Source organism: Gossypium arboreum, chromosome 11, assembly GCF_025698485.1.
Source record: "Gossypium arboreum isolate Shixiya-1 chromosome 11, ASM2569848v2, whole genome shotgun sequence".
NCBI classification, from domain to species: Eukaryota; Viridiplantae; Streptophyta; class Magnoliopsida; order Malvales; family Malvaceae; genus Gossypium; species Gossypium arboreum.
Window position 1 is genome coordinate 10,700,158 of NC_069080.1, and position 13,516 is coordinate 10,713,673.

The 13,516-nt window shown below is 35.8% G+C and overlaps 1 protein-coding gene across 1 annotated transcript; it reads left to right on the top strand.

Moving 5' to 3' along the window:
- Window positions 1–6,731: 6,731 nt before the first annotated feature.
- Window positions 6,732–7,526, top strand: LOC108472379 (uncharacterized). The gene has a single exon (XM_017773861.1). The coding sequence runs from the start codon at window positions 6,732–6,734 to the stop codon at window positions 7,524–7,526; it is 795 nt and encodes a 264-aa protein (XP_017629350.1).
- Window positions 7,527–13,516: the final 5,990 nt, after the last annotated feature.

Below are 13,516 nucleotides of genomic sequence, written 5' to 3' on the forward strand. Positions count from 1 at the left end.
CGTTGGTACGTCGGGAGGTGATCAGGTAGCCTTAGATTGAAAGTTAAATAATAAGGTAAACTAAGTTACTAGTTACCAAATTATTAGTAATTTATTTTATCATTTAACTATGAAAAGCTACAACATGGTCACTCGATTATCGATGAAATTTTATTATTATTCAACTATGAAACAAAATGATCACCTAACTATTAATTTATATATATATATATATATATATATATATAGAAGATTTTTTTTACCATACAAGCCATAAATGTAAAATTAATTACCACAATATATCACTATTAATTATTTTTTGCTTGTTATATTTTTAATAATAAATTTAGTATTATTATTCTCTTTTATTATATTGGATTGATTTTATTATAATATAATTTAGCATAATATTGCTTACACTAATTTTTATTTGATCAATTTTATAAAAATAATGTTAGAATTCAGAGTAATAATGCTTGCGAATTCGAAGGATTTTGATTTTTTTTTTTTTTTGTTTCTTTGAAATTGGGTAGAAACAGCAGTTGTTTTTCCTCAAGCTAAAATAAAAAATATGATGCATGTTGGTGCAATTTGATAAAATATTAAAATAGTAACATTGTAACGAAAAAAGATAAAATCATAGTTGCGTAAGTTGATAAATGGAATTACTTCAAAATATTAATTAAGGTTTTGTTACATCTTGCTATTGTCATACGAATAACTAAATTTTTTTAGTGGTAAAAATAATTTCTTTTGATAGGATTCCTCCTAAGAGCTTCTTAATTTACAATTTACTTGACAAGTGAACTTCCTCATTTCCTGCCTCATTAGATTTCAATTATCACATTTCATCTGAGATGACCCAAAGCACAATAGGTCACTCTATCTAAGCCTATGACACTAGGCCACTTGCCCTTCACCTCCTAATGGCAACTTGGCACATGGCACCGTAGGATAGGAGACGAGAAAGCATATAAGGGTTTGAGACCTAAAAATGAGACCAAGCTACCTACATCTCCTCTTATTCCCGTCAAGGTGGGGCTAAAAATTTTTGATTTTGAGATCAAATTTCTAAAAATTAAAATGTCTGAAAACTCATATAAATTAATGCATAACATCAACCCGATAAACTAATGTATGATATGATTAAATGTAAGACTATTACAAAACTATTAAAATAGTACCTAAATAAATCTAAGTCCTAAACACATAAAAATTATTAACCTAAACTAGTCGATAATTGCAAGAAATAGAATATTAGCAAAAGTGACAACGAAAGTAGGCACTTTGGTTGACACTGCGAAAAACAAAACGAAAAATAAAGGACAATAAATTGATTATGCAATTCAATTTCCTTATGTCTATGGAGCCTAACTCAATGAGATGAATCCACTGTAGTTGAAATGAATACAACCAATGAACCTATTCTAACACATCCTAGTAAAAAATCCTCACTATTGTATCTTAAAGACTAAACCTCTCACCACTAAATGCTCCCATTGAGATTTTAGTTTGTAAAAAAGGTTTTACAGTCTCAAGTACACTCACAAAACAAGATTCCTCTATGAACTGATAAGTGCTCCTTGCCTCCCTCTCTTTAATTCTAACTTACACAAGCCTTTAATATATAAGAGTTTGTGGCTTGCTAAGATAAATCAAAGATCTCACTAAAATAACATCATAAAAAGGCTTTACAAATATCCTTATAGAGTTCAGAATAAATCAAAGACCTTCAAGATAAGTTTTCAAATTAGTCCTGATTCAACCTCCATATTTTACGGGATTCGATTGTTTGATTCAATCTAATTGAATCTTCAAAGATTTATTGCTTCATAAGATGAATCTTCAAATATGGGTTAGCACACGCCCACAAAATCATTTATGGCATTGCCCAACTAATTTGGTTGAAAAGATTTCAAACTCCAAACAAGACAAGTTATATTGTTTGTCAATGTGCTAGTGGGAGTGGCAATTTCCATTGGCATATCAACAACCACTTAAAAAACACTTGGCTTAACAATAAAACCTCTATCAAGATTAACAATATTTCATATTTAGAGCATGAATATCCATTTTCACAAAATAACTTTTAATCTATCTTAATCTGTCTAAATATCATCAAATCAATTATTCTTAATATAATGATACAAAAGATCATAAAGTCAACTCATATTTTCATGGATTGCATATCTCAATATATAAAGTAAGTATACCACATAAAGATCCTTAAAAATAATCTTGTTTAATTCAATCTCTTCTCCAATGATAAACACAAGATTAATTACACAAGATCCTAAAAAGATGTAAGCAAATCATTAAAATATTTTGGTAAAATATGCCAACAAATAAAGCAATTTATATGTCTAGCATAGCACTTTTCATTATTATTTCTAAAATTAAGCGGTTGCAGCCACATGAAAAAATTTAGAGAAAAATAATAATGTTTTTAAAAAATTAAAAATTTTTAGATATTAGTGAGTGTTTTTTCGAATATTTTTATGGGGGCCAATGACTCAATTTACTATTTATAATTTTTAAAAGTTTTTTTTTGGAAATTTTTTTTTGAAATTTTTTTTCATATGACTCTACAATTGCGCTTCCAACCAACTTCAAATCTCGTTTTTTTCTCATTTTTTTTTTCTGTTTATTTCTCCCATCATCTTATCCAGTGACTCTCAACTTTATCCTAAAGAAAATGAACCATTCATCTTCTTCATCCACCCATTCTTGTATCAAGAAGTAGAAAGGTGATTGGTGGTACTGGTGGGACTACGACATATGTCATATAATTGTTGTAATGACAACAATCAATTATTAATTACTTATTACTTTGTGCAATATTTTTTATTGATTACTTTTGTATTAGATGCTATTCTCTATTTGTCTTGTAATAATAAAATATTTCTTTTCAACGACATAAAGGAACAATCATTAAGGTATTTTATTAACATTTTAATAATTAGAATTTAAATTCGGTTAAAATAATTTCTCTTTTCTAACTTGTAATTTGATTTTTGTTAGAGGGTTGAGTATTTTGGGAGAAGTTAGAAATTTTTTGGGGTGAAATTAAATTATATACTTTTATTATAATAAAAATTATAATTTCATCATTTTAATAGTTTATATCTTTATAATTTTTAAAGGATTTAATCAAATTTTTATCACTCGAGGGAGAGGGGGACAAAGTGCAATTTTACCATATTAAATTAACATTTTATAAATTATAAAGGGTTTAAATGGAAAATTTTCTATTTTAATGGACAAAGGCTTTGCTACTATTTGAAATGTTGTTCACTAGGTAATTGATCGAACTTCCATCAATCGAATGTATTATCCTCTTATCAAGATTTTGTCCCCAACCTTCGTAGAGAGTTGTGTACAATTCACGAAGGGAGACACCTCGATTGATGGATGTAGACCCAATTTTTAGCCCGGGCCCATACATATACAAAAAATAAAACAAAAAACAACAATCCTAATTTTTTAACCAGCCCAATTGCATAAAATAACCCAAATAATTTTGGCCCGTTTACATAAGCCCAATACTCATGCTCTAACCTAAACAATTAGAAAACTGAAATCCTAAATCCCTAAAAGCTTCATTAGCACCATAATCTTCAGCCACGATCACTCCCGTCACGCACTCACGCCCTGCTCCACGTTCGCATCCACATCTTCATGACCTGCAAGTTGAGCAAAAATAGCCAAAAACCGCTTGTATTTTGGTTATAAAAGCCTTCGTTTTTAAGTGTTTAGGGGTTTTTTTTTTGGAAAAATAGAAGATAAAAACAATATCAACACACATAGAGAGATATAGCAACCATATTTGTTGAAGGTGATTAAAAGCCTCATTTTTCTTTCGATTTTATTTTCCATTTATTTGATTTTTTTATCTATTGTACGTAAATAATAAGAGAAAGGAGGAAAAGTTTACCGGAGTCACTGTCGGAGGGCCTTCGCTAGGCGTGAACGGAGGGCCGGGGTGCTAGTATTTCGGCAAGGAAGCAATGGGAGAGTGAGAGATTGGAGAGCATGAGGTTTTTTTTTTTTTTTAAAAAAAAATCAAATGGTTTTCAAAATAGTTTTTTAAATTTGAATAATAAGTTTTAAGTAGTAGCATTGGGAAGGGGAAAAGTCAGTAGATGACTAGGTCCACATGCAATTGTTTTTTAAATGGGGGATTTGCACTTTTAATTCCCCTCCTTCGAGTCCACTTCTAAATTGGCCCAATTCACATTTTATTGTCTTTTAAAATTTTCCCTGAAGTTTGCATATTGTTTTAATTTGGCTTGGCCCGCGCATGGGTGAAGTGTTTTGGGGCATGGTTTATTTGCTTTTTCAGTCCTCGCGAATTTACGCATGCTATATTTGGATCCTAATTTTGGTTTCAACCGCTTATTTTGTTTATTAATTGTCCATTTTATTTCATTTTATTTTAATTATTTTATTTCATTATTTCTTTAATTTATTTAGCATTTAACTTTTAAAAATTTATTTAAACATACGTTTTGGATTACTTTATTATGATTATTATTATTATTATTTTTTTTTTCAATTGTAAAGTATAATTTTAAAATTCTATTTTATGTAGTATTATTCTAAATTCTTGTATAATATTTAATTAAAATACTTTTATGTATTATTATTGTACATATATAATTATGATGAAATTAGTTTTATTTCATATACATTGTTAATTCTATTTTATTTTTATAGTTACTTTTAAATCTATTTAATATATATATTTTCTTTTCAAATCATTATGTAAATATTCTCTTTTAAAATTTTTATATATATATTTTAAATTTATTTATGTATAATTCGATTATCTTTAAAATATCATTGTATATTTTATTAATTTAAAATATTTTAGCATCTTGGTATATATTATTCGCACTTTTTATGTTTTTCCCATTTCATATATACATGTTTAGTTAAATTAACTTGTCTATATTTTATATTATTTTTTCCCTTACGTAATATATATATATATTAATAGTTATTCATATATTGTCGGTTTTATATGCATATAAGTTATTTAATTTACATTTGGGTTATTTCTTTGTATATATTTAATAGTCTTTAAATTGTCTATATCATTGATTCTTAGTTCTTGTGTTGTCTTGCATGTCATGTTGTCTTTAAATTCGTTTTTTATAACTATCAATTGTAAAAAACTTCTAAAACAAAGGCAATGTTTAGCGTTTTGGAAATTTAGAAAATCGTGCCCTAACGTGTTAGGCTTCAATTTTCCGCTTGCCCAAAATAGTCAAATATTCCTTTAAAATTTCATTTATATTTTTCTAAATTTTAAAATAAAGGCAATGTTCTATATTTGGGAATTAGAGAAATCGTGCCCTAACGTGCTGTGTTTCGCTTTTTTCGTTGGACCAAATAATGGAGTACCCTTTTCGTGGCGTTTTGGAAATCATAAAGTGATCTCAGTTTCTGGAGGCTTAAAATATCGTGTCCTAACGTGTTGGATGTGGTATTTTATTTCTTTGAAACGAGTGAATCTTGAAATCCAGTTCGAGTTGTGCACACACTTTTAAGGGGATTGTATTTCAATGTTTTTTTTTTTAATTTTCAACATTAGGACATAAATTAATCAGTTAGGTACCAATTTTGGGCGTTACGAGGGTGTTAATCCTTCCTCGTACGTAACCGACTCCCGAACCCATCTCTTGATTTTCGTTGGGCCAAAATCCATATTTTAATAAAATGATTTATTAGGTGATCCGATCACACCTAAACGAAAAAAGGATCGGTGGCGACTCCAAACTTTCGTTTTTAAAGTCGATCCCGTTTTTCAAAAAAACTGGTTTCGACAGCTTGGCGACTCCACTGGGGAAAACATGAGAGTTAAGCCGTAAAATTGATTATTTTCTATCCTTTTGTCAAAAATTTAAAATTTAGACTTTAACATACGATCCTTTTATTGCATTTCATGAGTTTTATGGTTTTTGATCATTTTATTCGTGTTTTACATTTTGAGTTTTTTTATATTCCTTCGCATCATCTTGCATGACCGTTGTGGTCACACCTTTTTAAGTGGGAGTGAGAAACTACGCCTTCGTGAGGTTTTCACCTCCGCATGGGCTAGTGGACTGCTTCCGAGATACATCCGTACCTATGTCTTTGTGAAGTTTTCACCTCCGCATGGCCATAGGGAAATGTATTCCCCTGAACTGAACTCGATCCACATAAGCCTATAATGGGTGAGGGTTGAGGAATCTGCTGGTTCAAGTACCATTTCCTTAGAACCGAGCCACATATAGTGAACTCTAGGAGCCCGCCCTAGGTAGAGCTATGTTGAACTCTAGTGATTACCCATTTAGATGTTTAATTATTTTCTATTTGCTTAAATTTTTATTTCTTCGATACCAACTTGCTATGTTTTATTGTGATTATGTTTTGCATGTCATTTCATATTAAAGAAGTGTCGATTTCTATTCGGTTCCTAAATTAGAAGGCTTGTTATGGAGAGCGAATTCCTTGATAAAGTAGAGGATAATGCGGCTGTCCGTATGTGGTTAGAGAAGATGCAACTTGAGAAAGGGGATAGCCTAACTGAGGGGTATACATCGGGGTTGTCGAGCTTCACTCCCATCAACGTGACCCAAAACGAGTTCTAGGAATTGAGGGATATATGGGCTAGTTGGGATGATGAGACCAAGCAGCTATTTTATCAAAGTTATGGTGACTTACCCTACCTGCTCGATATCAAGGTGGACAAGTACTTGTTTCGGGCTATGGCTCAATTTTGGAACCCGGCGTATAGTTGTTTCACCTTCGGGAAGGTGGACTTGGTGCCTACTGTGGAGGAGTATACAGCTTTGCTTTGTTGTCCAGAGGTTCAAGTCGACAAAGTTTATTGCAAGGCTGCTAGTGCCCCAGCTTTTGTAAAGAAGTTAATGAGTATCACTGGGATGAGTGAACAATGGGTTACAGCTCGAATTCAACAAAAAGGTGATGGTAGATGCATTCCTTGGGTAAGTTTGAGGGACCTGATCGTAGCATATCCGGATACAAAGAGGAAAGTTGATGTCTTCGCCCTAAGTATCTATGGTTTAGTCATTTTCTCCAAGGCTTTAAGGCATATAGATGAAGCAGTTGTTAAATTCTTTGATCGACTTGATAAAGGGGTCACACCGGTGCCGGTAATTCTTGCTGAGACATTCAGATCCTTGAGTGCATGTCGGAGGGCAAGTGAAGGTAGATTTATAGGGTGTGCGCAGTTATTGTTGGCTTGGTTCCACAGCCATTTCTGGAAGGTAGATAAGGTTTCCTATCGGGTTTTTTCTGAGAGTTATTCCCCGTTAAAGGAGATAACAGCCATGTCTAGGAGAGATGACATATCAGAAGAAAATTGGATCGCGCTCCTCCGAAATCTTCAGGAAGATGATGTTGAGTGGAGAGCTCCTTGGTTTGTTCCTGATGAGATCCTCTATCGGCGTGGGAGTTTTGATTGGGTACCTCTACTTGGAATTTGGGGAGCTACTGGATATACCCCTTTGCTCGTTTTAAGACAGTACAGGTCAAGGTAGTTTATACTGATGACACATGGATTAGCCCAGAGTGAGTTCACGTATAGGGAGAAGAATTATAAGAAGAAGGTTCAAGAGATTTCTGATGCTTGGAAACAGACGCGCCGGATGAAGAGATTGGCTGTTGGATTAATAACGACTCCTGAATACAAAGGGTGGTTGAGTAAAAGATTTAATGATAATATCCCCGAGCCGAGTTTGGAGGATGTTCGTACGATGGAAGAATATTTGCAAGTAATCCCCTCCGAGCTTGAAATCGTAAAACGGGATTTCGAAGAGAGAAATACTGAGTTGGGGAAAAAGATAGAACAATTAGAGGAGGAAAAGATACATTTGAGATTGGATGCTGACGTTCAGAAACTTGAGGCCGAGAAGTTAAGAAAAGGAAAAAAAAAGGTTGAGCAAGACCTGGACAGTCTGAAGACTGATTACAAGAAGCTACGTATGTTGATGAGAACTGCCGGGTTGGGGAAGACATCAGAGCAGTGGAGACAAGAAATTCAAGAGGAAAATGCTAGAGCTGATCAGTGGGAGAAGAGGTTCCATGATGCTCGAGCACTTGAAAGCGCTTTAAAGAAGAGTTTGGCTGAAGGCCAATGTGAGAAAGAGAAGTTGGAAGCTTGGGTAGCGGAGCTAGAAAAGGCTCTGCATCAGCACCGTAGTCGTAACTCTGATATTGAATTAAAGGCCAACCTGAATAGAATTGAAGATTTGAAAGGCAAGGTAAAAGAGCTCGAGACTACACTACAAAATTGTGATCTTCGAATTGAATTACTTGAGTCGAACAATGAGCAGTGGAAGGAACAGCTCCGTCAATCGCAGGACCAGGTCAGAGATAGAGATCACATCATGGGTGAAGCTGTGGCTCAGATTCGAGAAGTGGCTGATTATTTACAAACCTTAGCGGTTCAGGCTGATGTCCTAAGTGTGAAGTATGAGTTAGAGTCGGACCGGGGTTGTGAGCTAACTTGCCTTCTTAAGAAAGTTAAAACTTTGAGCATTAGGGCTAAGCTGTATATGTGATCTATTTTATCTAAAGGATTTTTCTTTTTAATAAAGTTTTTTAAATGGAATTGAATCAGAATCGGCGTCTCTTTAGTTTTGCATTCATTTCATGCATTTGCATTTCATCGCATCATGTGTATTAAATTTCACAAAAGAATCCTGATTAAAAATTGTATTATAGTTACCCTGGAACATCAATACTACACACGGAAAAAGACTAAAGCTATGGATCAAAGGTTGGAAAAGTTGGAGCAAATGCAGAAAGAAATGCAAGAACAGATGCAAGCGCAAATGCAAGAGCAATTAGCTAAGATCCAAAAAGAAATGAAAGATCAAATGCTGGAATTTCAGAGGAGTATGATGAGCGAATTGACTCAGCTACTAGTTGGAAAGCCAGAAAAGGGGAAGAGTCCCATGGTCAATGCTGAAGATGATAGCGGGATTCTTACTTACCCTCCGGGTTTCACCCTAACAAACACCCAAGTGCCTCCGCAAAAGGTGTCTGTCAGTATCAAACCCTAATATTAGACTGGTACTTCGGCACCAGTAAATTTTCCAACAGGCTCGTGTTCTAACCCCGAAGACAATCGTGCAAATCTTACAGTCCCTGACTTCGATGAGGTCGCGGAAGTAGGAAAGACAGGAGCAGAATTTCCAAAGCGGCTAGAAGACCAATACAAGTGGTTGGAGGAAAAACTCAGGGCGTTGGAAAGCACTGATTATCATTGCAGAATGGATCCCAAGGAGTTGAGCCTAGTCCCAGATCTGGTACTCCCTCCGAAGTTCAAAATGCCAAAATTTGAAAAATACAACGGAACTAGTTACCCTGAGGCTCATATCACGATGTTTTGTCAGAAAATGACTGGTCATGTCAATAATGATCAGTTATTGATCCACTGTTTCCAGGACAGTTTGGCTGGGGCTACGGCTAAGTGGTACAATCAATTAAGTCGTACCCAAGTCAAATCATGGAAAGACTTAGCGCAGGCTTTCATGAAACAATATGGCCATGTGACTGACATAGCGCCTGATAGGATCACATTGTAAAACATGGAAAAGAAGTCGAATGAAAGTTTCAGGCCATACGCTTAGAGATGGAGGGAGATTGCTACACAAGTCTAACCCCCACTGTTGGAAAAAGAAACTACCATGCTTTTCCTTAATACCTTGAAGGCACCTTTTATTAATCACATGTTGGGAAGCGCAACTAAAAGTTTTGTGGATATAGTTATGTCTGGTGAAATGATTAAGAATGCAATAAGGTGTGGAAAGATAGAGGCAGGGGAAAGTACCAGGAGGTTAGCCCCGAAAAAGAAAGAAAATGAAGTCAGCAATGTGAATATGGGTTATGCGAAACCAATTATGGTAAATTAATCGAAAATGGTAGCCACGGGCCAGCAAGCTTCGCCAAGACAGGAGCCCAATACAAAGCAGAACACAGAGAAGCCCCAGTTTACTCCTATTCCAGTAACGTATCGGTAGCTATACAAAAGTTTGTTTGATGCACACGTCGTATCTCTTTTTTTATTTAAAATCACTGCAACCTCCATACCCCAAGTGGTATGATGCAAGTACTCAATGTGAATATCATGCTAGAATCGCAGGACACTCGATAGAGAACTGCACTTCTTTTAAAAGGGTAGTCGAAAGGCTCGTCAACATGGGTATTGTGAAATTCAATGATGCACCTGGTGTAGGAAATCCGTTACCCAATCATACTGATAAAGGGATAAACGCAATAGTCAAGAATATTGAGAGGAGAATTAAGTTGGATGTGGTAGAAGTAAGTACCCCGATGAGGGAGGTTTTGAAGAAGATGGTAGAGAGAGGTCTAGTCATGCAAGACTTTGAGAGTAAATCTCGAGAAGCAGGGAACTATTGTGAGTTCCATGGAGAGGAGGACCATGAGATAGAAGCATGTAATGAATTTAGGGCCCTGGTACAGGCTCTAATGGACAACAAAGAACTGGAGTTCTTTGAGTTTACTGAGAAAGAAGATGTATGCTCCTCGGAGGAGGGGTTGATAAAGAAGGTTTCTAAGGTTAATCACCCAGTGGTGATCATTTCACGACCGAAAATTAATGAAGTTGGAGCAAAAATTACACCTAGAGTTGTAATCCAGAGACCCATGGCTTTTCCGTATAAGGATAACAAAAGGGTGCCTTGGAATTACAACCGTAATGTAACATATCTAGGGGAGGAGAGTCTGGTCAGCGCGCCAAGTACAAAGGTCGAGCCTGGAAAAGAGAAGTCCATGGTGATTGAACAAAAGAAAGAGAGGACAAAACCACTGGTTAATGAACCAGTAACTGAAGATGAAGCTAAGGAATTTCTGAAGTTCCTAAAACACAGTGAGTATAGTGTTGTGGAACAATTGCACAAGCAGTCAGCACGCACATCGATACTAATTCTGCTCCAAAACTCGGAGGTTTACCGAAATGCATTGATGAAGGTGTCTAGACCTATGTCGCTGAAGATATTTCAGTGAACAACCTAAATCGCATTATCAGTAACATAAGTACTGATAACTTCATCTCCTTCAGTGATAATGAAATACCACCAGGGGGCATGGGATCCACCAAGGCTTTGCACATCACCACTCGCTGCAAAGGGTATACACTACCAGAGGTATTAATTGATAATGGGTCAGCGCTGAATGTTTTGCCCTTGTCCACATTAAATAGGTTACCAATAGACAGCTCTCATATGAAGACATGCCAGGACATAGTGAGGGCATTTGATGGCACTGAGAGGAAAGTGATGGGAAGAATTGAATTACCTCGCAGATCAAACCAAACACATACGAGGTAGATTTCCTTGTGATGGATATTATGCCTTCTTATAATTGCTTGTTGGGGAGGCATTAGATTCATTCGGCAGGGGCAGTACCGTCATCATTGCACCAAAAGTTAAAGTTAGTGACGGAGGGCCGCTTGATAACAATAAATACTGAGGAAGACAATATTGCATCCGTTACTAGTAGTGCACCGTATATAGAAAATGATGATGAAGCAATTGAGTGTTCCTTTCAGTCATTGGAGTTTGTAAATGCAACTTTCATCATTGAAGGGGGCAGAGTCCCAATGCCAAGAATATCTGAGGCTACGAGGATGAGCTTGCAATTAACAGTGGGAAAGTGAGCTTTGTCTGGAAGAGGACTTGGAAAGTATCTTCATGGACGAGTTGAGGTGCTGGTTTTGGCTGATAAACAAGATCGTTTTAGCTTAGGGTATAGACCAGATGTAAAGTAAGAAAGAAAGGAGATGGAAAAAAGGCAGAAGAGGCAAAGAACGCGACTAAATGGGGCAGAAGTTGAGTGGGAATCAATTACTTTTCCCCATATATCCTATACATTTGTGTCAGGTGGAGTTATTTATCTTGAATTGAAGATGACAAGAGAGGGAACAGCTGAAGACGCAATGGAAAATTTGAATATCAACGTCATATCTGAAGAAAAAGTGATGGAACGTAATTTAGTAAGCATTTGCCCTTATGAGCCTGGAAGTGTTTTGAACAATTGGACTGCGGAGGAAATTCCTGTAGTTTTTAGTGCTAATGCAGAGCAATGTTCAAAACACACTTGTTGTTTTAAAGCTTAGAAGCAATAAGAATCTTTTGCGAAATAGGCTTATATTCAAAACATTTATTTCAATATAAATACACTTTCATGTCTTATTCTGAGCAAATATTCTTTTATTTTTAGCAAATTTCCTTTTCTTGCATTTCATACCATACAAATAAAGTTATACTTAGGTTTATTTATTTGTTGGATATTCTTTTGTGCCTACAATAGGTCTCTAGATATCAATGGTATAAGTGACGCTGTTACAAACCCGGAGTTTCTTTTTGAGCGAGACGTGTGTCTGGAGGGATCTCATGATTTTGAAGATGATGAAGACTGTAGCTTACCTTCAGATTTGTTACGGATGGTAGAACGGGAGGAAAAACAGATTCTACCTCATAAGTAGACAATTGAGAATGTGACCTTGAAAGAAGGGAAAGAGGTGAACATTGGAACTTGCATAACTGAGGAAACAAGACGGGACCTCATTGATTTACTGCAAGAGTTCAAATATATCTTCGCGTGGTCATATCAGGACATGCCTGGGTTAAGCGCTGATATTGCAATGCATCACGTCCCTATAAAAGAAGAGTGCAAGCCTGCTCAACAGAAGCTTCAAAGGATGAGATCCGATGTTGCAGTAAAAATAAGAGAAGAGGTCAGGAAGCAGTTTGATGCCAGGTTCTTGCAAGTTGTTAATTATTCAGAATGAGTAGCTAACTTCGTCCCTGTCCCTAAGAAAGATGGAAGGATGAGGATGTGTGTAGATTACAGGGACTTAAACAAAGCCAGCCCAAAGGACAACTTCCCCTTGCCTCACGTCGACACTTTAATGGACAACACGGCAGGTTATTCACTGTTCTCTTTTATAGATGGTTTCTCTGGGTACAATCAAATAAAGATGCATCCTGAAGACATGGAAAAGACCACATTCATAACCTTCTGGGGGACTTTTTGCTATAGGGTGATGCCATTCGGGTTGAAGAATGCGGGAGCAACGTATCAAAGAGCCATGGTAACTTTATTTCATGACATGATGCATAAGGAAATTGAGGTCTACGTCGACGATATGATCGCAAAATCCTGAACAGAAAATGAGCACATACAGGTTTTGAGGAAATTGTTCCTGAGATTGAAGAAGTTTTAACTAAAGCTCAATCCAACAAAATGTACTTTTGGAGCTAGATCAGGGAAGCTGTTTGGTTTCATAGTCAGCGAAAAGGGAATTGAGGTCGACCCCGACAAAATCAAGGCTATACAAAAATTGCCTCCGCCGCGCACTCAAAAAGAGGTTCGAGGTTTCCTAGGAAGATTAAATTATATCGCCCGATTCATTTCACAGCTAACTGAGAAATGTAACCCCATATTTTTCCTTCTCAAGAAACACAACCCATGCGTATGGGATGATGAGTGCTAGAAAACC

Coding starts and splice junctions, on each gene's coding strand:
- LOC108472379 (XM_017773861.1), top strand. CDS start 6,732: ATGGCTCAATTTTGGAACCCGGCGTATAGTTGTTTCACCTTCGGGAAG.